The 25,010-nt window shown below is 44.7% G+C and overlaps 1 protein-coding gene across 4 annotated transcripts in view; it reads left to right on the forward strand.

Moving 5' to 3' along the window:
• LOC138250244 (cytoskeletal protein Sojo-like) overlaps positions 1-25,010 on the forward strand; it is a 196,605-nt gene that overhangs the window by 57,299 nt on the left and 114,296 nt on the right. For all 4 annotated transcript variants that reach the window (XM_069204882.1, XM_069204883.1, XM_069204884.1 and 1 more), the window contains exons 2-3: positions 13,734-14,471; positions 15,672-15,792. In XM_069204882.1, the coding sequence (XP_069060983.1) occupies positions 13,797-14,471; positions 15,672-15,792 (796 nt within the window). In that variant the 5' untranslated portion in view covers positions 13,734-13,796. The remainder of the gene's footprint in view (positions 1-13,733; positions 14,472-15,671; positions 15,793-25,010) is intronic.

A 25,010-nucleotide genomic window follows, 5' to 3' on the forward strand; every position in this document is an offset into this window, starting at 1 on the left:
GTGGATTGCAATGACAAAAAAATCTTAAATGAGCTGAGTACAAATGCATTGGGAGGCTATCTCTGCTCTATATGACTTTCAAGCAGTTAGCGTGTTATCAAGAGGTATTGGTCATGGTTTGGGAGTAATGAGTGAATGTTGTACACCAGCCAAAGTCTGGTTTCTGAGATGGGAGCAGCTGCAATGTTGCCCACCTCTAGGGCTTATTTGACGAAGGGGTCCATTGCGCATTGGCTACACATGACCTCTGTTGTGGTCTGTGGGTGGTAAGGCTACAACCTTGGGTCCCCCCCAAAGAGTCAATAGCCTATTTCAATATCCTATTTTAAGAATGTTCCTAAAGTCGAATCTCATCGCAATATGGTTATGTTGTTGCATGTCCCTTCGAGGCCATTGGCACTAGAATGTGGATTGTTGAAGGCATTGCTGCTCGGCATGGGGTTCCAGAGTTTAACCCTGCTTATTTCTGTATTTTATAATCCAAACAGTAGCTGGAAGGCATTTCCTTTCTTGCACTGTGACCCATGACTCACTGGTTCTCACCCTCCAATCAAAACACTAAGCCATTACACAGAGTAGCCTGGACAGTAGGAGGAGGGATGTTGCTAATGGACAAATTAGCATGTAATACTTTCTCAACTCAGCAAACCCGCTCAGTAGCCTGATACAAAAACCAGATGCCTCTCCCATGACAAGTGTCATATATGCTGCATAAGATCTTCTCCATGAAAAAAGTGGAAGAGCTGATGTCTGCTGGCAAAATGTTGTCACTCCAATGCCTGACAATTCAAACATGTGGCATACTGGGCCACCAGGTTGACACCAAAGAGGATTACGTTTTAGGCTGATGTGGACATTGTGGGCAAGCAAAAAGCTGTCATTGAAAGTGAAGTCAGCACATGGCACAAAGAGGGTGAAGCCATTGCCCCATGCTGTGGTGGGTGGAATCAAAATGTGATTGCCACTTGAACAGAACAATGACTGAAAAGGGCGAGCTGAAAGCCCTTATACTGAAGAAAGATTATCTCTCCCTCTATCGCCAGTAGGTTTATAGTTAGCACCTCGTTTCCATACAAAAGTATTTTTTTCACTTGCCTGTATCCATGGTGCCTTTGGATGTTTTTTCATGAAATGTTCGGAAACAAATTTAAGTTTCCTTCAGAATCTTGGTTTTTTTTTGTTTTGTTTTTCCCCCCCCTTGGTGGAGCAGGTCCTGGGGGCATTTAAAAAAAATAAATAGGGGGGGGGATTCATGGGGACCACCACCTCCCCGTGGCACAGCTTCCCCAGAGAAAGAGTTCTAAATTAATGTTGGGGTCCCGTGTGGAAATAGCCCTGCACCCTGCGGAACGCCACCTCGGTGGGGCAAAACATGATACATTAATGCACACCTCCCACGACCTTCCTGGGGCTTAACATCTTACATTAATGCAGGAGGCCCGTGTGCCCCCAGCAGCCCCGGTGATCCCCACCACCTGGGTGCAATGAGTTGGATATATTGGGGGGGAGGGGTCATGCGGCTTCCCCCCCAAACCCCATTACCCTTCCTCTCTGCACCAACATTAGGACACAGGAAGCTGGCTTGGACTGTGAGGACCTTCATGTTCCCCCTGCGGTCCTGTCAACCTCTCTTGCTTTCTTCCATTCCATAATGGGATGGTAAAATTGGCTTGTACCCAACTGGCACATTTAATTCACTTGTAGGTCCTCATTAAAGCGGTCCTATTGGTATCCGGGGCCTGTAAATTAAATGCTGCTAGTGGGCCTGCAGCACTGAATGCCACCAAATTAAGTAGCCCTTTTAAACATGTCTCAGGCATGCCATTGCAGCCCATGTGTGCAGGTTGTGTTTTTTATCCTGCCATTACAGCCTGGAAAAACAAACCTTTTGCCAGACCTAAACCTCCCTTTTTAAATGCATATGTCACCCTAACGGTAGACCCTAAGCAACCCAGAGTGCAAGGTGCAGTGTGTTTAAAAAGTTGGACATGTACTTCTAAGTTTTACATGTCCTAAAAGTGAAAAACACCTTAACTCATTCTTCACTGCTTTGAAGCCATATTCCAAAGGATAACATTGTACTACCTTATTATATTTAATAAGTGATCAGTTTATATTGGAAGCAGGTAGGCAGGTTGAGTTTGGTGTCCAAGTAATTGTAATTAAAAGTCCTCTTTAATGGTAAATTTGGATTATCAGATAGAGACTTCTAACTGCAGATTCCTTACCTCTGAATTCCCTGGCGTCTGCTTCGTGTCCGGAAACTTTTTTCTGAACAATAACCTACGCACGCCGTCGAGTGGTTTCGTCCGGCTCCGCGTGGATTAGTCAGCATTGTTGGAGCTACCTGTGACGTCACAGTCGCCTATAAAGGCACCACCCTGGCGCACGTACATCAGTTCTTTTCCTTCTGCACCAGTTAAGCAAAGTTCCGGGATCGAGCTATCCTTTGCCTTTTTTGGCAAGCCTTTTTTCAACCCTTTTTTCGAATAATTTTTTGGTGTGTGCGAGGAGATGTCATCCAGAAGGCGGGGTTCAAGCCGCGTGGTGCCCGTCATCGTGCCTTATCGGTGACGGACCCCCACCAGGTATGTCTCTGGTGCCTCGCCAGGGACCACGACTCAGCCGTGCTCCAACTGCCGGGCCATGGCCCGAAGGCTTTGAGAGAGCAGTCTCTAAAGCTCATGGCGGCCCAACAGTCGACTGCTGTCGTCGTGACTCCTCAGAGGTCACGGTCCCGCTCAAGAAGGAGGTTGCGGGAGGTTGCAGGACCGCTCCAGGAGCCCGAAATCCTCTAGTTCCCACTCAAGGTCCTCTGGGCACTCGGGGAAGAGGCACAAGAAGAAGAAGATGTCCAAGTGGACTTCGAGTTTGCCATGCCTGTTGGCCAACAAGGCATCACAAGAACATCGATGTTCCGAGCATGGTTCCTCAGAGCCGTTGCCAGGGCCGACATTGCATGTGTCCCCCCCGTCCCCCCCCCCCAACTTATCTGGGAGCCAGAGCGACCCCCCGCTCAAATGAGACTTCTAAGAAACCATGCGCCTCGTTTTTGAGCCGGCTGCCCCCGCGGGTAATTCCTTGGACCCCGTGGGGACAGCAGGGGCCCCATCGGTTTGACTCTGGTGACTTCGGCTTTGCGCTGTTGGGGACCCCAGCATCCAGTATCCGATCCAGACTGCCACCGGTTGCACATACGATACCGATGCTTCCCCTCCACCCCCTACCAAACTGCTGGCACCCACTGGTGGTGTGAGCCCCATCCTCATTCTAGATGAGCCGGAATGATGCCGCACTACTCCGATTCCAACTTCAACACCAATTTTGATCAGCCAGGCACAGTTGAGGAATTGGGAGGGGTCTGAGGACCTTTTGGAATATGGATTAGAGGAGCAGGACTGGTATGAGGAACTAGGGGAAGCCAGCAGCCTGGATACTTCTCCAGATGCTGGTATGCTCTCACCTCCTTCTGTGGCTACGGAAGAGGGAGCCACATACGTCATGGTGGTGTGTAGAGTAGCTGAGGTCTTGGACCTGGAGTTGCCCACGGTGCCGGTCAGGACTAACATCCAGGCAGAGGTGCTTCAACCGGGGGCTGCTACATCGGAGCTGATGTTACCTTTTAATGAAGCCTTTACTGATTTCTTGCTGGGGTCGTGCTCCAAACCCAGCACAGGGGCTCCTGTGAATAGAACAATTGGCCGCCGCTATCAACCAGCTCCTACCGACCCTAGTTCCCTCACCCAACACCCCAACCTGTAGAGATTTGTGTTCCAAGCCTCCACATCCCTTGGCACCTTCCTTTCTGCTCCCCTGGATTGGAAATCCAAGAGGCTGGACCAACTTGGGAAGAAGATGTTTTCTTCCTCAGCTGGCATTGAGGTCTGTAAACACCTCATGCCTTTTGTGCCGTTTTTCCCATACTTCATGGGAAATAGTGGCACAGTTGTTGTCACACTCAGCCAAGCTGTCAAGGACGGGAGCGATGCAGCCAAGTTTACTATTCGGTGTGATTAGGACATGACTGCTGCATACTACTGGCTTTCAGAGGATGTCCAGGCAAATCTGATGGACAGGCCCTTCGATTGCACACGCCTTTTTGGGGCGAAGGCAGACTCTGTGCATGAGCAGTTCAAGGACTCTCGAGGCGCGGCTGGATCCTTGGGCCTCTCGGTGCCCGCTCGCCAGAAGTCTACCTATCACCCCTTTCGAAGCTGCAGATCATACAGAAGGGCTATTCCCTCCCTTTCCAGTCTTTTCCTCCCTCTATCCCTCCATTGAAAGAACGGCTTATGGAGGATCATTTAATCTTGTTCCGTGAGGAAAGTGACGGTTCTCTTGGGCAAAGGAGATATAGAAAGGGTCCCAATGTCAGAAGTAGGCAGTGGTTGTTATTCCCGCTACTTTCTGATTCCAAAGAAAAACAAGGGCCTTCGCCCTATCTTGAATTAAGGAATGTCAATCTCTTCCTCAAAAAAGAGAAATTTAAGATGCTCACTCTGATTCATATCTTGTCTGCCCTAGACCAAGGAGACTGAATGGTAGCGTTGGACTTGCAGGATGTGTATTTTCACATCTCCATCCTACCCACCCACAGGCGTTACTTGTGGTTCAAGGTGAGCCATAAGCACTTTCAGTTTACCGTGCACCCTTTCGGTCTCACCAGTGCCCCTCGGGTGTTCACCAAGGTGATGGCGGTGGCAGCAGCTCATCTGTGCAGGTTAGGGATTTCAGTCTTCTCCTACCTTGACGATTGGCTGTTGAAGGCTCCTACACATCAGGCTCTCGTCACCCACTTTTAGACTACGGCGGGCCTCCTGCTTTTGCTGAGGTTCACTATAAACGTGCCAAAGTCACCCCTGACTCCCTCTCAGAAGCTCCCTTTCATCTGAGCTGTTTAGGATACAGTGCAGTTTCTGGTTTATCCTCCCGAGCAGCGAGATCAAGATATTCGGGTTATGATACCGATGTTTCGGCCTCTATCCTCGATTTCGGTGAGACATACTCTGAGGCTGTTGGGACTCATGGCTTCCTGCATCCTGTTAGTCAAACATGCCAGCTGGCATATGAGGGCTCTGCAGTGGAACCTGTAGTTCCAGTGGGCACAGCATCAGGGAAATCTTACAGACATGGTTCAGATCTCAGAGGGTACTGCAAAAGATCTGCAGTGGTGGTTAGTGAACTGCGATTGGGTCAGAGACAGACTCCTCTCCCTTCCCCAACCAGATCCGACAGAGGTGACCGATGCATCACTTCTGGGATGGGGTGGCCATCTGCAAGAGGCGGAGATCAGAGGTCTCTGGTCTCCGGCTGAATCCGGGACATGGCTGGAACAGCAGGGTATAACTCTGGTAGTTCAACACCTGGCAGGTTCTCTGAACGCCAGGACGGACAAACTCAGCCGTCGATGCCTGGCGGATCATGATTGGTATCTCTATTCGGAGGTGGCGCAAGGACTCTTTCAGCAGTGGGGAGAGTCTTGGTTAGATCTGTTTGCCTCCATAGATTCCACAAAATGTCAGCAGTATTGCGGGTTTGAGTTTTCAAGGCAGCAATCGCTCAGCAACGCTTTTCGTCGCAAGTGGAGGTCAGTTCTCCTATACGCTTTTTTGCCTATACCACTCCTGCCAGAGCTCTCAAGAAGATCAAGTACGACCGGAACCAAGTCATCCTAATGGCTCCGGATTGGGCACGGAGAGTCTGGTATCCCGAGCTTTTCGAAATGATCATCAATCCTCCGTTCATCCTGCCCCTTCGGGAGGATCTTCTGTCGCAGCAGTAGGTGAGGGTTCTCCACCTGAACCTGTCGACTCTGCGCCTTCATGCGTGGATGGCTTTTGACCTTCCTCCCGAAGTCTGTAAAGTTGTTTTGCCAGCCTGCCATCCCTCCACTGTATGTTATTATACAGAATGGTCTATTGATCCTCTTTCTGATATCGTTCTCTCCATACTTTCCCTTGCCCAGCAGGGTTCTACCTTGGGGACTCTCAAGAGTTACCTTTCTGCCCTCTCTGCATTTCTCCGGCTGCCTGATCAGCCTTCTCTGTTTAAATCTCCCATTGTACATAGATTCCTCAAAGGCCTTGTACGTATGTTTCCCCCAACGCCCTTTGTTATACGCCAATTGGACTTAAATCTGGTCCTCACATTTCTGATGTGTGCTCCCTTTGAGCCTTTGCACAACTGTCCCCTCTGGCTGCTCACCATCAAGACAGCCTTCTTAGTGGTGATAACATCTGCCAGGAGGGTGAGTGAGAGCAAAGCTCTTTCATCAAAGCCACCATGTCTCACTATCTGTCCAGACAAGGTGGTACTCAGAACTCGTGCCTCTTTCCTCCCCATTTCATCGCCCCATTTCATCTGGGTCAGAACATCACCCTGCCCACTTCCTTTGCTCCACTGCATCCCTCTAAAGAAGAGGAGCAACTCCACCGGTTGAACCCAAAAAGAGGGTTGCCGTTCTAACTTGAACGCACAAAAGAGTCCTGGTTGGATGAACAACTCTTTGTGGGATATGTTGGAGCAAACAAGGGTCGGGCAGTGCAGAAGCAAACCATTTCACGCTGGGACGTTCTCCGCATCAAGATCTGCTACGCATTGGCCAAGAAGCAGTCTCTTGAGGGTTCATTCTGACAGGGGCAAAGCTGCTAACACTGCATTAGCTCGAGGCATTCCAGTCCTGGACATTTGTCCGGGGGCAATGTGGGCATCTTTGCACACGTTTGCAAAGCATTACTGCCTGGACCGTCAGGTGCGAAGAGACGAGCACTTTACCCGTTCAGTCCTGCAGGACTTCTTAGTGTAAGTAGAAATATCCACTGCCAGAAGGTTAATGGCTTGTGTATCTATTCAAAGGTAAGGAATCTGCAGCTAGAAGTATCTATCAGATGAACAAGTTACTTACCTTCTGTAACGCATTATCTGGTAGAAACTAGCTACAGATTCCTTACACCCACCCATGCCTCCCCGCTCTGCGGATATGGCTAGTAGGGTTAGGGTTTATGCCTTCCAGGGCACTTGTTTTGCACAGACAAAAGGTTGGTTCTATCCATGACCCTGTGCTTCTGGAGCGGAAGTGTTGTGGATAAAAGAACTGACATAAGCATGCCGGGGTGGTGCCTTTATAGGTGACCATGACGTCACAGGCAGCTCCAACAACGCTGACTAATCCACGCGGAGCTGGACGATGCCACCCGACAGCATGCACAGGGTATTGCTCCGCAAAAGGATTGCAGATTCGAAGCTGATGCTAGGGAATTCAAAGATCAGGAATCTGTAGCTAGATAGTCTCTACCAGATAATGCGTTACTGAAAGTAAGTAACTTGTTCTTTAGTCACAAATCTGAAAATGGCATATTTTACAAAGTTGGCATCTTGTCCTAACCACTTGGTGCCTGCAGCCTGTTCCTGTATCACATGACTAGGTGTAGCTGGTAGCTTGTCTTTGTGTATTGCCCCCAGGCAGTGAGTTAAAGGCAAGATGTGTACTTGCAGGATGAGCCACTCTGAGTTAATGAGGGGGAGGAGTTATCACGTACAATACTTGCACATCACAAAAGCTCTGCCTGAGCGCCCACACAAAGGGTTTGTTTTTAGTTACCCTAGACAAGCTGGGGCTAGGACAGGGAGGAAGAGGATGTGGGACACCTGCGGGTGGAAACCTCTAGAAGCTTCCTCTACTCAGAGGCAATTCATAGAAACTTGCAGGTTATCTGGCCGAGGCCAACAGCAGGGTCCCTCCAGGTCCAGTTGCTACTGGTCAACCTAGTACTTCCAGGAAAATGCCTTATGTAGCTTGTTGTCCCCTGTAGCTACACAGGAGGCCGATCCACTGACCATTGTAGTCCACTTCTTTGTCAGGGGTACAGGAGGCGGCAGTCTTTCATGGTTCACTTTAGGTCACAGAAGTAGGTCCAGTCCTCTTCTGATCTTCCATTGGCTCTTGAAGTGATCTGAGGCTGGTGCTTGAAGGTGCAACATTTATGCTTGGAACCAGGTTGTATGTGGGGTTCCTCTTGTGTTAAAAGTTCCCTGGGCTAATCCAACCCAGTTTTTCAGTAGTACGTGTTTGCCGTACTGCAAATATGCCAAAAACGCTAAGTGTCAAGGCTTTTTCAAGATGGCATAGGTCTTCTGTCTCACTAAACTTGGGCCCTGGGGTTATTTGTGCGCAGGGTTCTATGGTAATCACAGTTTCCTTCCACATCTAACACTAAAAAACAGTTTGAGGGATGCACTTTACCTGCAACAAACCCAGAGATGGAAGTCTGGTAGGATAAAAGCAATGTACTCCAGCAGCCAAACAGTAGATGCATAAGAATTGACTTGGCATTCTGTTCTCTCCCTTTCTAGCGTGCCCCAGTTTTACCTGTGGCTCAGCAGACCCACCGAGCAGGATTTGACACTGTGTTGTTAAAAGGAGGCCACAAACCACACTCTGCATTTTATGCTGCACTCTGAAGGCGCATCTCTGCCCCTGTAAATCGGCCTATTGTTTTTGCTTCTGTAAGGCATTTAACTCCTTCTTTCACAGCTATTCAAGGCTGGGAGCTGGCAAAGGATTGTTAGCCTTCTGACCGTTCAGGGAGGTAAAGGGTAAAGTACCATCTTGCCTGGCATGTTAAGCCAATTTTTACTTGTGTTTCAGTTTGTTTTTGCCTGTCTCCCTGGGATCCTGCTAGCCAGGACCCCAGTGCTCATAGTTTGTGGCCTAAATGTGTTCCCTGTGTGGTGCCAAACTGTGTCACTGAGGCTCTGCTAACCAGAACCTCAGTGCTTATGCTCTCTCTCCTTTTAAAATTGTCATTGCAGGCTAGTGACCATTTTTACAAATTCTGATTGGCACACTGGAACACCCTTATAATTCCCTAGTATATGGTACCTAGGTGCCCAGGGTATTGGGGTTCCAGGAGATCCCTATGGGCTGCAGCATTTGTTTTCCCACCCATAGGGAGCTCAGACAATTCTTACGCAGGACTGCCACTGCAGCCTGAGTGAAATAACGTCTACGTTATTTCACAGCCATTTTACACTGCACGTAAGTACCTTATAAGTCACCTACATGTCTAACCCTCACTTGGTGAAGGTTAGGTGCAAAGTTACTAAGTGTGAGGGCACCCTGGCACTAGCCAAGGTGCCCCCACATTGTTCAGGGCAAATTCCCTGGATTTTGTGAGTGCGGGGACACCATTACACATGTGCACTCCAATAGGTCAATATCTATATGTAGCTTCACAATGGTAACTCCGAACATGGCCATGTAACATGTCTAAGATCATGGAATTGTCCCCCCCCCCCCCCCATGCCAAATCTGGTATTGGGGTGCCAATCCCATGCATCCCCGGGGCTCCAGCATGGACCCCGGGTACTGCCAAACTAGCTCTCTGTGGTTTTCACCGCAGCTACCACTGCTGCCAACCATCAGACAGGTTTCTGCCCTCCTGGGGTCTGGGCAGCCCAGTCCCAGGAAGGCAGAACAAAGGATTTCCTCTGAGACAGGGTGTTACACCCTCTCTCTTGGGGAAATATGTGTTAAGGGCCTGAGAGGAGTAGCCTCTCCTGGCCTCTGGAAATGCTTTGAAGGGCACAGATAGTGCCCTCCTTGCATAAACCAGTCTACAATGGTTCAGGGATCCCCCAGCACCTGCTCTGGCGCAAAACTGGACAAAGGGGAGTGACTACTCCTCTGTCCATCACCACCCCAGGGGTGGTGCCCAGAGCTCCTCCAGTGTGTCCCAGAACTCTGCCATCTTGAATGCAGAGGTGTGAGGGCACAATGGAGGCCTCTGAGTGGCCAGTGTCAGCAGGTGACGTCAGAGACCCCCTCCTGATAGGTTCTTACCTGGTTTGGTAGCCAATCCTCCTCTGAGGGCTATTTAGAGTCTCTCCTGTGTGTTTCTCTTCAGATAACGAATGCAAGAGCTCACCAGAGTTCCTCTGCATCTCTCTCTTCAACTTCTGCCAAGGATCGACCGCTGACTGCTCCAGGACACCTGCAAAACCGCAACAAAGTAGCAAGTCAACTACCAGCAACATTGTAGCTCCTAATCCTGCCGGCTTTTTCAACTGTTTCCTGGTGGTACATGCTCTGAGGGCTGCCTGCCTGCACTGGAAGCCAAGAAGAAATCCCCTGTGGGTCGACGGACTCTTCCCCCTGCTAATGCAGGCACCAAACTTCTGCATCACCGGTCCTCTGGGTCCCCTCTAATCTTGACGAGCGTGGTCCCTGGAACACAGGAGCTGGATCCAAGTGACCCCGACAGTCCAGAGGTCCTTCTGTCCAGATTTGGTGGAGGTAAGTCCTTGCCTCCCACGGCAGAAAGTAATCCTGTGTACTGCGTGAACTGCAGCTGCTAGGGCTTCGGTGCACTTTTGCAAGGAATCCTGCATGCCCAGTATAGCCCAGGTCCCCAGCACTCCGTCCTGCATTGCTCAACTCGCTGCGTTGACCACCGGCTTCGTGGGACCCTCTTTTGTAGTGTTGAGACGACCGCCGTGCTCAGATTTCTTGAACGCCTGTTCAAGTGCTTCTGCGGGTGTTGCCTGCTTCTGCGTGGGCTCTCTGTGCTGCTGAGTGCCCCCTCTGTCTCCTCCTCCAAGGGGTGACCTCCTGGTCCTTCCTGGGCCCGGGCAGCACCGATTTTCTTTAATCGCGACTCTTGCAGCTAGCACAGCTTGTTTGCGGTCTTTCTGCGTGGAAAAAAACTCTGCATCCTCCAGCACGCCGTGGGACATCTTCTGTGCAAAGGAGAAGTTCCTGGCATCTTTTGTTGTTGCAGAATCTTCAGCTTCTTCCACCCAGAGGCAGCCCTTTTGCACCTTCATCTGGGGTTTAGTGGGCTCCTGCCCCCCCTGGACACTTGCGTGATGCTTGGACTTGGTTCCCTTCCTTTACAGGTCCTCAGGTCCAGGAATCTGTCTTCAGTGCTTTGCAGTCAGTTGTGGTCTTTGCAGAATCTCCTATCACAACTTTAGTGTGTTTCTGGGGTAGTAGGGTAACTTGACTTCTACTTTCCAGGTTCTTGGGGTGGAGTATCTTGGACACCCTTAGTGTTATCTTACACTCCTAGCAACCCTCTACACACTACACTAGGTCTGGGGGTCCATTCGTGGTTTGCGTTCCACTTTTGGAGTGTATGGTTTGGGTTGTCCCTAGGCCTATTGCATCCTATTGTATTCTACAGTGTTTGCACTACTTTTCTGTTTACTTACCTGATTTTGGTTTGTGTGTATATTTTGTGTATTTTACTTACCTCCTAAGGGAGTATATCCTCTGAGATATTTTTGGCACATTGTCACTAAAATGAAGTACCTTTATTTTTAGTAACTCGTGTTTCTTATGATATAGTGCTATATGATATAAGTGGTATAGTAGGAGCTTTGCATGTCTCCTAGTTCAGCCTAAGCTGCTCTGCTATAGCTACCTCGGTCATCCTAAACTGCTAGAACACTACTAATCTACTAATAAGTGATAACTGTACCTGGCACAAGATGTAAGTACCATCAGGTACCCACTATAAGCCAGGCCAGCCTCCTACAACCTTTACTCAATATTTATTAAAAACCTAACCATTAAGTTGAATTTTAATATTTATTAAACTAGTGATTTATATATCTACCTGGCTCCTTTCAAAAGATACAGTACATTAGTATTTAATATTGCTTCCCTGTGTTTCTGTATGGCCCAGACAGCTTTCCTATAGTGAAAATACCTTTTGAGGGCTATTCACAGTAAATATATGCTAACATTATATTTCTACCTGCCATACTTTTAAATACCATGTACCATGCCTTGTGGGCTTCAGGGTCTACTTTAACAGATTGCGGTGCATGTCTTGCACTGTTACAGTCGGGCTACAATGGTAGCCCTGAAACCATGTTTGTACTGCCCGTGTAATAGATTGCTCAGTAGGTGCTGCAGTCTATAAGTGGCATTCAACTCTCAAGCTCTGGGTACATTTTATACTATATATTAAGAACTTATAGACAAGCTAAATACACCAGTTAGTAGTATGCCAACTCAACTATGCTAAAAGGGGGAAACACTGACACTTTCCCACTAGTTATCAGAGGTAAAGTGCACATAGTGCTAAATCCAGCAAATATATAGAGTCCACGAAAATTTGAAAAATGTGGAATGACCACAGAGAAAAGGTGGATTTCCTACAAAGTGTTTCTGCCACTATATCTCACAATCTTGCACTACAATCGCTAAATGAACCCTTATCCAATATGCAGTGTTCTTAAAAAAAAAAAAAAGTCTCACATATTCCTCTAACTCTTCATCTCAGCCATTGCCAGTGTTTCACAAGTAGCTCACGTGCATAAGCTTCACTTGGACATTGCGTTTATTATCACTTCCTCTCTCTTGCATCAATGTGGGTCATCTTTTGAAGTTTCTTCCTAAATATCATTCTTCAAGAACTGATCCAGTCGAAATGCCAACACAATAACATTCTTAATCTAACCTGAAGCACATAGATATGTATTTCTGTTTTCACCCACAACATCTCATAACCAGTTTCTGCCATTATTGTCTTAAAATGTGATTCATATGTAATCATGCTTCTGGTTCTGTTCCTGATGAAAATTAAGTATAATTTTATGGTGCAAAGTGACACCTAGGAAAACATCAGTGTCATTCCTGAGTGGTTTTACAATCTGCTAATATGCATAAAAATTTCAGTAGGTCATAGCTCATCTCAGTTTGACCATTTGGATAAGTGGTGTGGTGTGGACACCATTTTACTTCCTTTCTGCAATCTAACTGATTACCTAAATATATATTGCTGATTGTCTTGTGGCAAAGGGCAATGTTTCTGCTTGTGTCCAACCTTGCCCCATCACACCCACAGGCCTGGAATGGGTCTTTGAAAATCTTGGAGCAAATAGGGGATTTCCTGAAATTCTGGCCAGTATGAAAAGGTGGGTTATGTAGTATTAGTGTGTGAAGGCTTTAAGCAGCGTTTGGTTTGTTGGCCATTAGAGAGTTTGGTGCGTGTTTTTCTCCCTGTATTTGTTTAAGATCTTTATGAATTACTAAACAACAAGAGACTAAAACAGAAAGAAGAGTGGAGTGGTTATTGTAGCTGCAGGCTGAGACCTATCATGCCCACCCGGGTGTAGTCATAGGTTAACATTGCTCTCACCCATTCGTGCAGTGGTCTTCTGCTTCAGGCGTTCTTGAAGGTGGCACGCATACAGAGAAGCCTAACACTTAGCTGTGATGTACACTGAAATGGTGCAACATAATGTATTCCTTTTATTAGTATGGCAATTTGTTCATTTGTTTCTGCCCACAAATTTTGCAACATCTCATGAGAGGAGGCACATTATTCTAACATGCATCAAATGCACAATTATTTGAATAAATTAATTTACATATTACGGTTTTTGAAGTTTTTGTTGGAATAAATCCAGGAGCCTTTGGGCATGGTTCATATATCAGGAAATCCACATTTCGTCTGGGAGTTGAATCATTTTTAAAATTCTGTGAGTTAATGTGTTTCACTTTTCATCCATACAAATAGGAAACATTTTGTTACATTCCTTTGCAGAATATTGCACAATTAGGTTCAGTGTTCAGATACTGCTACAAGTTAAATTGTTTGTGCTCTGCTTTAACTTATTTGGTCCTTATTCTTGTACTACCCTTTTGTTAACTCTTTGTAGGCACAGTCATTCTTTCCCTTAAATATTGAATTAATGTATTTTGTCTTTTTCTTTTTTTTTAGTTACTGTTTTTTAGTACTTGTCTTTTAGTAGTTGTCAGAGGCCTACAAGAGATTCAGGACAAAATGAATCTAGAAGCTAAAGAAAAGGAGGATGTAAGGTGGAGCGTTTCTAGAACTGCTATGAACAAAGAAGATGCTGAAGCTTTTTTTGAGGGAGCTGTTCACTTGAAAAAGTGTTCCCAAGAGAACAACTCAAATGAAAATCAAAAGGAAAACCAAACCAGTAGGTGGAGGATGGATCCATCTTCAGGGAATATCCCTCGTTCAAGTCAGAAGATGCTGCAGTCTCCTTTCTTGAGACGTTTGGAGCTTTTGCCCTCAGAACTAAACACTCCCGCAAAAGCAACAGATGACACCTCAGTCATTGGTTCCCAGTTTACACACACTAATGCAGTTGTGCAGTCGGCTAACAAAGTTCCGACTGGTCGACAGTTGTCACGCAGCCCTGTTGTTGCAAAGAACCATGACCAAAAAGTTCTGTTAGTTAATAAAGATGACAGCCTCCACTGTGAGAATAATATGAGGCAACAAATGTTGTCTGGTATTCCAGATTATGAACACACCAAGGCAGATGAGGAATCTGGACACGAATGCAGAGGAACCTTGAGCACATGTGGCTCGTCTGGGACAAGTTGCTGTCAACACCACCATATAAGTTCTTCATCTTTGCCTTTGCTGCATGTGAGAAGCAAAATTCCCATGGACAAAATGGAACCACTTTCTGCTACTGTGAATCAGGTAAGACATTTTCTGGCTCTAACGTTGTGATGATAGACTCAAAAAGGATTCTTGAAGCCACATTGGGTGATTTATTATATTGTGAAAACCCTTTGTCATCATTGGCTGCTTGCTATTCAGACGGTGAGTAGCGAGTCTGGTAGAAATGAAGGCTATGAAAGAAAAAGGTAAACAGAAAATAGAGACTTTATTATTGAACTTGGGATAATACTTATGGGGAACGGACCAACAATCTTTTGATAGACGTTGCCTCACTGTCATAAGAACATCACGTAGTAAATCTGAAATTTCCTTCTAAAAATTGTCATTTATTTTGTGGATCGTATAGGTGATAATTTGTTTTATCTGCGTCACTGAGTTACATTGGCATGGTGCTTTAAAAAAAAAAATCATCATCATGCTAAACATGGGTGGTTGGCCAGTGTAACATTTGCCTGAAGCATGATTCCTGACTTTATTTAGAAAAATAATAGCCCACTAACTTCTAATGTTGGACTAACATCACAGTGGTAGTGATGTAGATATGCTGAAGCTTTACTTGTACCACAATGGGCACTATTAACACACATTTGTTGTTAGATCTTTGTGCTAATTGGCTGGTTTGAGGTTGATTTATTATGAATTGCAGTAGAGCCTGTAATATAGTGAAAATTCCACTGGTGGCATAAGACTGAAATTAAGAGCAAGCCAAACAATGTTTAATTTGTTAAAAAAAATTTTTTTTAAAAAATAAGTGCCAGGGGCCTTGCCAGGAGGCCATTGTAGCTTGCGCCACCCATTGCCCCTACCAGCACTGCCAATGAGATTACCAACACAATAAGTGTGATGATTCAGACTTTAAATATACATAAAAAATGACCAATATCTACCACCTATTCTTATAGCTATTCCTATAGCTTCTTGGTGGCATGTATTAGTCATTTTAATGTATATTGAATAATTAAACTACTGTTGTTGTGCTCATCACAAAATTAGATGAACAGAGCTACCATGTGGTAGGCTGTCATAAGTACCAGTGTTGACAGTGAAATTCATTGCAGAGCACCGGAAACCATGGGCTCAACTTAAGCACAGAGGCCAACGCAACTATCAATTTCACAGAGTAGCATAAATCCAGACTGAACATTGTGGCTCTAATTTACTTTTTTTTAATTTATTTTTTTAAAACAGTCGTTACATAAACTGTTTTTCACTTGTTAGGAAAACACGGATGAAGGAACCGAAAGCCTGAATCTTACTTCTTTGACTAAGTCTTATAACTACTCAACCAGAATGGCAAAATCTTCCAAGAAGATGAGGTTAAGTCAAGTGCCAATTCATAGTATGTTTTTGATTAATTTTTAACAATTTATATGGGTTTTATTGTGAAACGTTTTTATACTTTGAACTGTTATTAATAATCTGACTCCCGCAACTATTGATAAATCTTTGCCAAGTTCATCTTTGTATGGTATTCTGCTGCTCTAATAAGTCTGGCTGTCGATGGCCGGGGTACACAGGCTGATATTGTACATGTGAATGGTGGGACCTTGGATTAGCCTCCACAGTAGAGGTTCAACATTTTAGCTCTGTTCTTAGTGTGACAAGAAAGAGTTTGGAGCAGGGAGGAAATGTATCGAGTCCTGCCACTGAGCACCATAGGAGGGCATGGGGTGCAGGTGAGAACCTTAGGTTGTGAATGTAGCCCCAGAGAGCTGAAGTTTAGTTTGTATCTGTTTTGTTTTTCAGTTTCTTGGACAAAAAACAAGCATAGATGAAGGCACTAGGCCCAGCATTTTATTAGAAGTGTTTGGGAATAGTTGGGCAACTCTGTGTGCATCACCTTAGCTTTCTTAGAGTGAAAATGCAATAATAAAGCAACATATTGCTACAACAATATAGAAGCTGAAAGTAGTGCTCCTTTGCTGAACTTAATCGCCCCAGTCTGCACCATCTTCTTCTTACAGCTAGCGTTCACTCTTGGGATTGAGGTACCTTTGGTCCTTGTCCTGATGGCCTTGGTCAGCAGTGACACCTCCCTTTGGACCACCTCAGCTCCTGCCCCATGCCCTGGTCCTTCTGCATACTGCTGGACTCGTTTTTCAAGTGTTCTCTGTCTGCATGACCCCCCTCCCACATCTCCGGTGATGAGCTTGCGATCCATTCCTTCTGCTGTGCTGAAGTACCGCTGAGGGAAGCTGATGGAAGTCTGAAGAAAACAACACTCCTTTTATTTATTACTGTTTGGTGAATACTGTTTAAGTGAGACCCTTTATGAAACATTTCGGTGTGGTCCTTGGGGGTCTTGAGGAAGGGTACATTAGTAAAGTAGCAACGATTTGCATAATAAATATGGGAATAAGTGGCTCCGATGTCACCTCATTTCACAGGTCCAACAAAAAGGAAATCTGAGTTCAGAATTGTGTTGCAGATATGAACAAATATTATGGATGGCCCCACATGTAACCATATTAGTTTATGATTTATTTCTTACAAATTTGATAAATTGTGGAGAGCAATTTATACCCCAGCAGTGCACTGTCCAGCAGACTAAAACATGAACGGTAGGGAATTCTGAGTTTAATTTGGGTTTAAATTGACAGTGTTATCATTTCATGAGTCTAGTACAATACTTTTAGTTTCATCAGATAATTCAAGCTTTTAGACCTGAGTTGGCAACATTTATTTTAAGTTGAGGCCAGGCCACAGATATCTAAGCACGGAATACCATATCATAAACCCTCCCTGTATCTCAACTCAGTAGGCTAACATCAGTTGTAACAGTGTTCCAATGGCATCTGGAGCCATCTGCTTGTGTACCATTGATAAATGGGGCAGAGTCTTCCCCTTGAAATTGCTGCTATCTGAACGTTGTTTTTTGCAAATTGCTTCAGTGGGCTGATGTTGGCTCAGACAATTATTATCCTGCATTGTAAGAGTGATCAGCTGATTTTCCTTGGAAACAGTACAGTTGCCACATGAGAACACATCTGCAGCTCGAGTGGTCTGGTGTTCCATGTATTTGCTACTGTTTTGTACGATGAGAACGAGCAAAGTTACAAGTGCCATTGGATGCACTGGTCAATACTAGTGGGGATTGGCTTTCAATAGCTACAGCGCCAAGGCACTTTATAGGATACAGCTGAAGATAGGGGCAGCAGGTGGTAAACACCAACAGACAGGGCCTCAATAGCCCAAAACTAAAATGGTGTTGGATTTAAACAGCTGCTCGATGGCAGATCACAAGACAGTTGAAGAAGGGGTGTATTCCCTTCTACAGGCATGTTCCTATTTCCGGTGGGTTCTTTAGCATAATATTGCCAAAGAAACAGTAATGGTGTCTTACCACCACCTCAGTCAAGACCTTCAGCTTAGGGTCCATACATTTGTACTTCCTAATCTTGAAAGATCCATGATGGAAGATTCTGTTGTTGATGATTGATGTCAAAGAATGGCAATAGATTTTGTTTGTCCTGTTTTAATGTTCATAAGCCACACAAAATAACTGGCTGTACACTTGCATCCAGACACGAGTGTAAGTGTGCTTTGGGGTGCTGTAAGGCCCCTCTGTGTGCTGCTATGGTTATTTTGCTCTGTAAGGATTATGTCTCACTCAAGGGACTTTCAGTGCCTGAAAACCTGGTGTTCTGTGCATGCTCTGTTTATCAGGTGCAGTATTTACTACACCCGCTGTATAGCTCAAATTATTTAATCCGTTGTAGTGTTGAATAGTCAGTTTTTATAGTATGGGTAAATACAGATTCTGAGGCACATTGGAAAAACTCATAATCTACTTTAGTTAGCACACGTTAGTTACCGAACCCTGGTTAGGAGCTGCCATCATCAGGATTCTGGCTTCAAGGCCTAGAGCAATCATATCTCTTAGCACACAAGAAAGTAGGGTAAGGAGCTCATTCTGCTGTGCCATACTCTACTTTCTCTCTGCCCCCTACCCCCACAACACTGCTCGACACTACATGTGCTTTTTCGCAACGTTCAGTTGGCTCCTATCAGATCATAACACCCCAGCTGCGTCAGGGCCAGGTGAACTGCCAGGGTGTGTAGTCCATGGGAGACGCAGAGCTTCCATTCCCTAAACTGAGAGGCAGAAAGGGGGTCTTGTCCTCAGCTGCTGGTCTCAACCCACAATGCATGGAGAAATTCACTGTTTGCAGTAAGGCATTAGAGGCAGTCTAGCAGCCTTCTCATAGCATGCTTGCCTAAGATTGAGACTTTTGCCTCATTCATGAGGCTTAGTTCTATGACTGCACAGCTCCATCAGCAGTCCTGGGGCAGCAGCAGTGTCCCTTCCAGAATGCACCCCTACAGGTCCCAGGGCTAAGGCAATATAGCACATGTTGGTGCCAAACTTGGGATCTGTGGCAGAGATCAGGAAGAGCATGCTTGCATCTGCCGCCACTGGCCATCATCAAAGCAGTTCCACAGTTGTGATCTTTATTCTAGGGTCTCCTATTTTTCTCTGAAACCGGGGTTTAGAGGTGTTGACCTCACACCAGAACTGTTATGTTACAAGTGAGACTAGGCAAAAACAATATACTATAAATAAGGTGTCCAGCTTTCCATTTTAACCCATTTTTACAGATAGAATAAAATGATTTTCATGTTGAAATCTAAACAGAGCAAAAAATGAAAATTGGTCTTTCTAGCAGGGATCCTAAATTCTGTCAGTCATGATTGCTGGTCCAGTAGAGGTGAAGATTCGACAGATAGAGTTTCAAAAAAGGACATAGTTTCTTTGTGAAGCGTAAACAGCTCAAATAAGCACACATTTTTTGAACTTTAATGTTAATAATATGTATTTGTGGATCAGTGCATTCTATATGACTACTCATAGCACTAAAACCGTCAATGTGAACGCACCTTCATTGGTTTAATAAATGTGGAAATGAAGCTTATTATTGTTTCATGGTGTTTTTTTTTTTTTTTTTTACAAAACACAAAATACATATGGATACATATGTTTAAACTGAACAAAAATTAAACAAGGATAAGTAGAGTTGGAAATGTCAAAATATAAAGCTTCCAGCCAAGGGATCAGGAGAAAGCTAAGGAGTGAACAAGTTCTCATTGGTCTGCACAGTTCCTGCCTTCAATTCTGTATTTCTCTAGTGTGACTGAATGTTTTGGAAACCTGACCTGAATAAAGATGAAACGGCTGTATGGATCAGATTAGAAAAGGCTGTGTCGTTGCCCATGAAGTCCAAAAATATTGGTTAGAGGAATTGAGGATAAGTCCTTGTTACACTTCAAGTCTGGAAATCACTTGAAACTGTCCTATGTTGGGTATTAAAGAAGGTTGACGTCCGGTACTTGTGCCCACTAATACGTTTGGCCATGAAGGTGTGGTGTTTGGGACTCTGTGAATCAAACTGTGAAAACCCTCTTCCCCTGTCTTGTTGAGGAACTAAAATGGTGGCCACAACTTGCTTTTGCCTTGGTATTGCTATTTTCCAGATGTAGGAAGCTGGTTCTCACAGTGTATATTGACGTCAGTATGGGCTGCTGAATTTGTGGTATTGCTCCTGGCCCAAACCACATTTGATAGATCTTAGCACCCCAGGCAGAGACCTTGGTTGTGAGGTGGAGATGGAAAGCCTCTTTCTATTTTAATCCCCATTTTTAAGGCAGGAATAGTCCCTCCCCAGCAGTTAACTGCATTAGCGGGACAGTTTGGGCCCTCTAACATCTATACTTGTGTTTTAGAATATAACTAGTATGGGAGAGTAAAACTTAGACATGCTGTACTTGGATGTAGAAATGTTTCTAAGTTCTGTGATGGGAAAGCCGCAGAAGGGTGCTTCCTCAGGATTGACTGCAACACTGGTGAACAAAGCATAGAAGTTCCCTTGTTACAGGTCTTTTTTACCTTGCCCTCTAGCTTGTACAAAGAAAAGAAAGTCCAGAAAATGAAGATTTTCATTCACAGTGAGGCTTATCCAAGGATGCGAAGAGTCCTTTGACATTTGCTCAAACCACTACATAAAAAAGACAGCAGCTTTCGGGCTAAATTTGTGGCTCTAGAGAATAAGCTACTAAATGGACAGACTTGATGGAGTGGATTAATTAGTTCTATATGTGGACAAGTCTACATTTGAATGGGACCAGCAAATGAACTCTTCAAAAATTCTTTGAGATAGACCATCATTGGGTATAGGCTGTGTTTTTAGGAACGGTATACTGAGCAGGTTGGGACTGGGTTCCCCACAGTGATTGGTTTCCCATTATTTGGCCTTAAGTGCATCTTTGGTATTCCAACAGTGACTTATTATGGTTCTCTGTCCTTTTCCTTTAGCGTTTATGGGTAATGGTCTTAGTTAGTAGGCACCATCTATGCCAGTGCCACCCAAAGGTTCATACAAGATTATGACTAAGGTATCAGTGTTGACAGGATTATTCTTGAAGCAATGGCATAAATACACTATGAGGAATGCACATTTTTGGTTTCCTTTGGATTGCCCATTTGGCAGGAAATGACTTATTTGAGTCAGTGTTTGGCTTTGCATGCAAAGAAAGTACGGGTGTTAATGTGGAATGCTTCTAACGAATGGGCCTTGAATGAGTGCAATCTGAAATCAGAGTAGAGTCAAAGGGACTGTGAGAGATGGTGTAAATCATGAACGGGCAGCAGAAATGAAGGAACATTTGACAAGTGAAGGGAATGGTGACCGCAAGATGCTATAAAAGAGGAAGGGAGGCTTCCAGTGGTTCTATGGCCCAAAGGAAAAGGAAGATGAAGTTTTAAATTCAGTAGTGGATAGGAAGCCTCCTACTTACATGGAAGGAAAAGGTGTGAAGGGAGAGGATCTGACACAGGAATGTGATGAGTATAATGATCAAAATAAGGCTATAAGGAATGGATTGGATCCTGAAGGGACAGAAGAAGAAATGGAAATTCTGGGTTGTACCATTCCACTGATATTGATAAAAAGGGAATGTAGAAGGGAAATAGAAAAGAGAGGGAAAAATAACTAAATGGCCTGGCCTCACAATGTATGAACGGTACCAGAAAGCCTGCCAATTGAATAGCATGTACAAAGCGACTGTCACGTTCAAATGCAGACAAGGGATGACAGTTGAAATCCTTCAGGGCCAGAGGGAATAATCTGACAAATACACAAGCCAGGGTGTTCATGTAATACTTAATTGAGAGATATGATTGTTGTCATACGTTAATACACACACTAAAAGAAGGGATAAATAAAAGGAAGGGGTAATGAGGGAGACATAATGGATAAGGAGAGAAGGTTTAGAGGGCGACTGCACAAGTCCAAGAGCACTGGAAAAAGTTGGTAAAAGGGGCATTACGGTGTCCAGCTTATTGGGGAACTCCTGCACAGCTAAGCAGAACTGGATCTAAATGGCTTTGTCGTGAAAGCAATGCTACTGGCATACTATAAGGAAGTATGGGATTTTTATCAGAAGGAGATGATGTAAACTGCACTGCCAGATTATTTTAGGAATGCAGAAGCAGCAGCCTTGCTGTATAGGCTAGAGAGAAACGTGGCAGAAAAAGCACTAAATCTATTTAATCATAATACTATATTAAATTATTCTGGAATTAGTTGTGATCTTGTACAACTGGAATATGGCCCACCCTCATCCAGTAAGAACAAGACATGTCCTATGTGTAAAGTTCCTGACCAGGCACAGAATATACATTCCCCATGGTCAAAGCAATATGTTTACAAAACATTTGTATTATTTAAGGGAAGAATCTTATATTTGGTGTGCTAGAATAGAACAAGTATTGAAGCTGGTTGATTTATTATGGAAAGATTTGGACACTGTGTTTCCTTTCCACTGAAATAAAGTTTACTGGGGTATGGTCCATGGAGGAACCTGAAAGTAGGGGGGCTTGGAGGTTGGTGGGGGCAGATCAACTGTGGAAACAAATGGCTTAGCAGAGAAAGTTTTACACAATTAGATACTATAGCACTTAGTTATTTTTGTCCAGGCTGTTTTTTTGTAAGACAGCTCAAAATATAGATGAATCTTTCCATCAGTGTAAGTAGAGGTTAGTTAAAGTGTTTAAGGCTAACAGTAGAATGAATGTGGATGATCTAGTTACGCTCCAGCATTGGTAAAAACCTTTGCCTCAGGTTTATCACCTGCAATAAAAAACACATACAAACTGTGGCTACTTTTTGGTCAGTAAAGCACTTGAATATGGTATTGACTCTGTCAAAATATTATGCTATCAACAGAAGAAAAGGGTGTAAAAAGATCAGGATAGAAAAGATACAAAGACTAGGTTGATGATCCAGCAGTTGCAACAGTTACAAACTAGCTAATATAGTGGGAAGAGGTAGGTTTGGGGGGGGGGGGGGGGGGGGTAGGAACAGGGGAAGGTGCAGTAGGGGAGGATTGTGCCTCACCAAAATTGTTTCAACTGTGCACCACCAGCCATTGGAAAAAAGTGTCCCCTCCCCAGTAAGGCTCCCACACATGTTGGACAACAGAATGCCTAGTTGCCTTCAGCCCAACAAAATACATCTGATATACTTGATAATGAGACGAGAGCTACGGTGACAGTTAGTGTAAGTTATGAAGAATATTAGGCGGGCCCCAAAGAGGATATGGATTTGGTGGCATTGGTAATGGATGTAAATCCAATGGGACCATATGCCAAAGGACGGTGCCGGGACAGGAGGTAAAATCCCTAATTTGACAAGCTCTTCCAATTCCTCAGTATCAACCGAGTATCTACCCCACCTTCCTCTCTCAGGGAAAATAGCTACCTCAGTGTAGTTCTCAAATGTATTAATTACGAATCCTGTAAGCAAACCTGTAACTTTCACCGATGGTCCTACACTGCACAAACATTCCTTGTTGTGGCTGATCAGTGTGCTTTAAACTTGCTGGATGGAGACCATCTAAAGAAATTGAATGCTGTAATTAAGTGTTTGCAGGGTGGCATCTTCTTGAGAGTCATAAACATTATCTTATAGTGCAGTTAGTTTGTGCAACAAGAGAGGTGATTCTTAGCAGAAGTAGTAGCCCAGCGCATCTGGGCTGTGATGCTATGATAACATACATTTCATAGTTCTGGCACAACAAATACTTTATGAAATACACGACGACTTGTGTAGTGTGTGTGTTTCTTTTTAATATTATGAAAATAACTGCAACTGAACAAGAACATATTATTCCAAATGAGGCAATGTTTTGAACATTTGCAGATGGATTACATAAAAATGCCTCCAACAAACAAGTACAAGTATGCACTGGTGGTAGTATTTATGTATGTTCTCTGGGTAGGTGGAAGCTTACCATCACAATGGGAACTATACATAGACTGGGGCAAAATGTTATTGAGGGAACTGATTCTGCGGTTCGGAGTCCAGAGGGTGAAATCCTCAAACTAAGGGATCTATTTTATGAGCTCTGTTGTCACCTGGATAGTCAGAGCATTGGGCATGACTCAAAGGCTCCTCTATGTCCATCATTCTGAAGTGGCGGGTGCCATGGAGAAGAGGAATGACACCCTAAAGGCTAAAATAGCAAAGATGTGCTCAGAAACAAATCTGACATGGGGTGATGCTCTGCCCCTGGCCCGGCCCCCTTTGGTATTTGTAGCACCGCCAATGTGACAACACACTTGGCTCTCACACAATAGTGACTGGAAGATGATGTCCTCATTGGAGGGGGTGGGGCACAAAGCAAGGCCACTTTGGCACCCTGGCACATGAACTGTTGAGAGACTATTGACTAAACAGTTCGACTTCTTATACACCCAGGTAAAGGTTGCTCTGCTGAAAACTTTGACTGAACCTGGACACTGTCTCCAGCCTGGGGGCTGGACTTACGTCAAGAACTTTCAAAGAAGCAACTGTCTAAAACTCCAGTTGAGAGGTCCATTGCAAATATATCTGTTTACAAATACTGCAGTTTAGTGTGCTGGCCACAAGCACTGGCTGCACACCAGCCATACCAAGAGGGCACAGTCACTGACGGAGACGCTGCAGCCAGAACATGTGCCAGATTTGCCATAAGCAGCACATATGGAGAGATCTTTTTAAATCTGTGCCTGAGAATCCCTCCTTAGACCCACCCAACGGTATTGACAGCCTCTGTTGGTCAATATGGTATTGGGCTGAAAGGATTATTACTATGAGATAATGCTGGGATATTGGAACATTATTAGCTACCATTTTTACTATTTGAATTTTTTATATATCCAATGATTATGTAGCTTTTAATATCCTATGGAATAAGACTATCCATCATCACATTGATAATTGTTGATGGAATCTATTGCGTATTTCGTTCCACTGTATGAAAATGTCTGATAATGTTTGTTTATATGCACTGCGTTTTTTATTGTATCCCTTTTCTCTTATACCTTCGCCTGTGTCAAGGGTGGAATTAGCATGCATACGTTTGCATAGGTATGACAGAACTCGTAGGTCGACTACTCACTAAGAAGGTATACAAAAGTAGCTTATGGAACTAGACCTGTAATTTTGTCAGGGTAGAGCATGGCATCCTTTTCTGCACTTAATGAGTATTCAGGCATGCCAGTAAGTTGCTTGCATCTTC

This window comes from Pleurodeles waltl, chromosome 8 (genome assembly GCF_031143425.1).
Source record: "Pleurodeles waltl isolate 20211129_DDA chromosome 8, aPleWal1.hap1.20221129, whole genome shotgun sequence".
NCBI lineage: Eukaryota > Metazoa > Chordata > Amphibia > Caudata > Salamandridae > Pleurodeles > Pleurodeles waltl.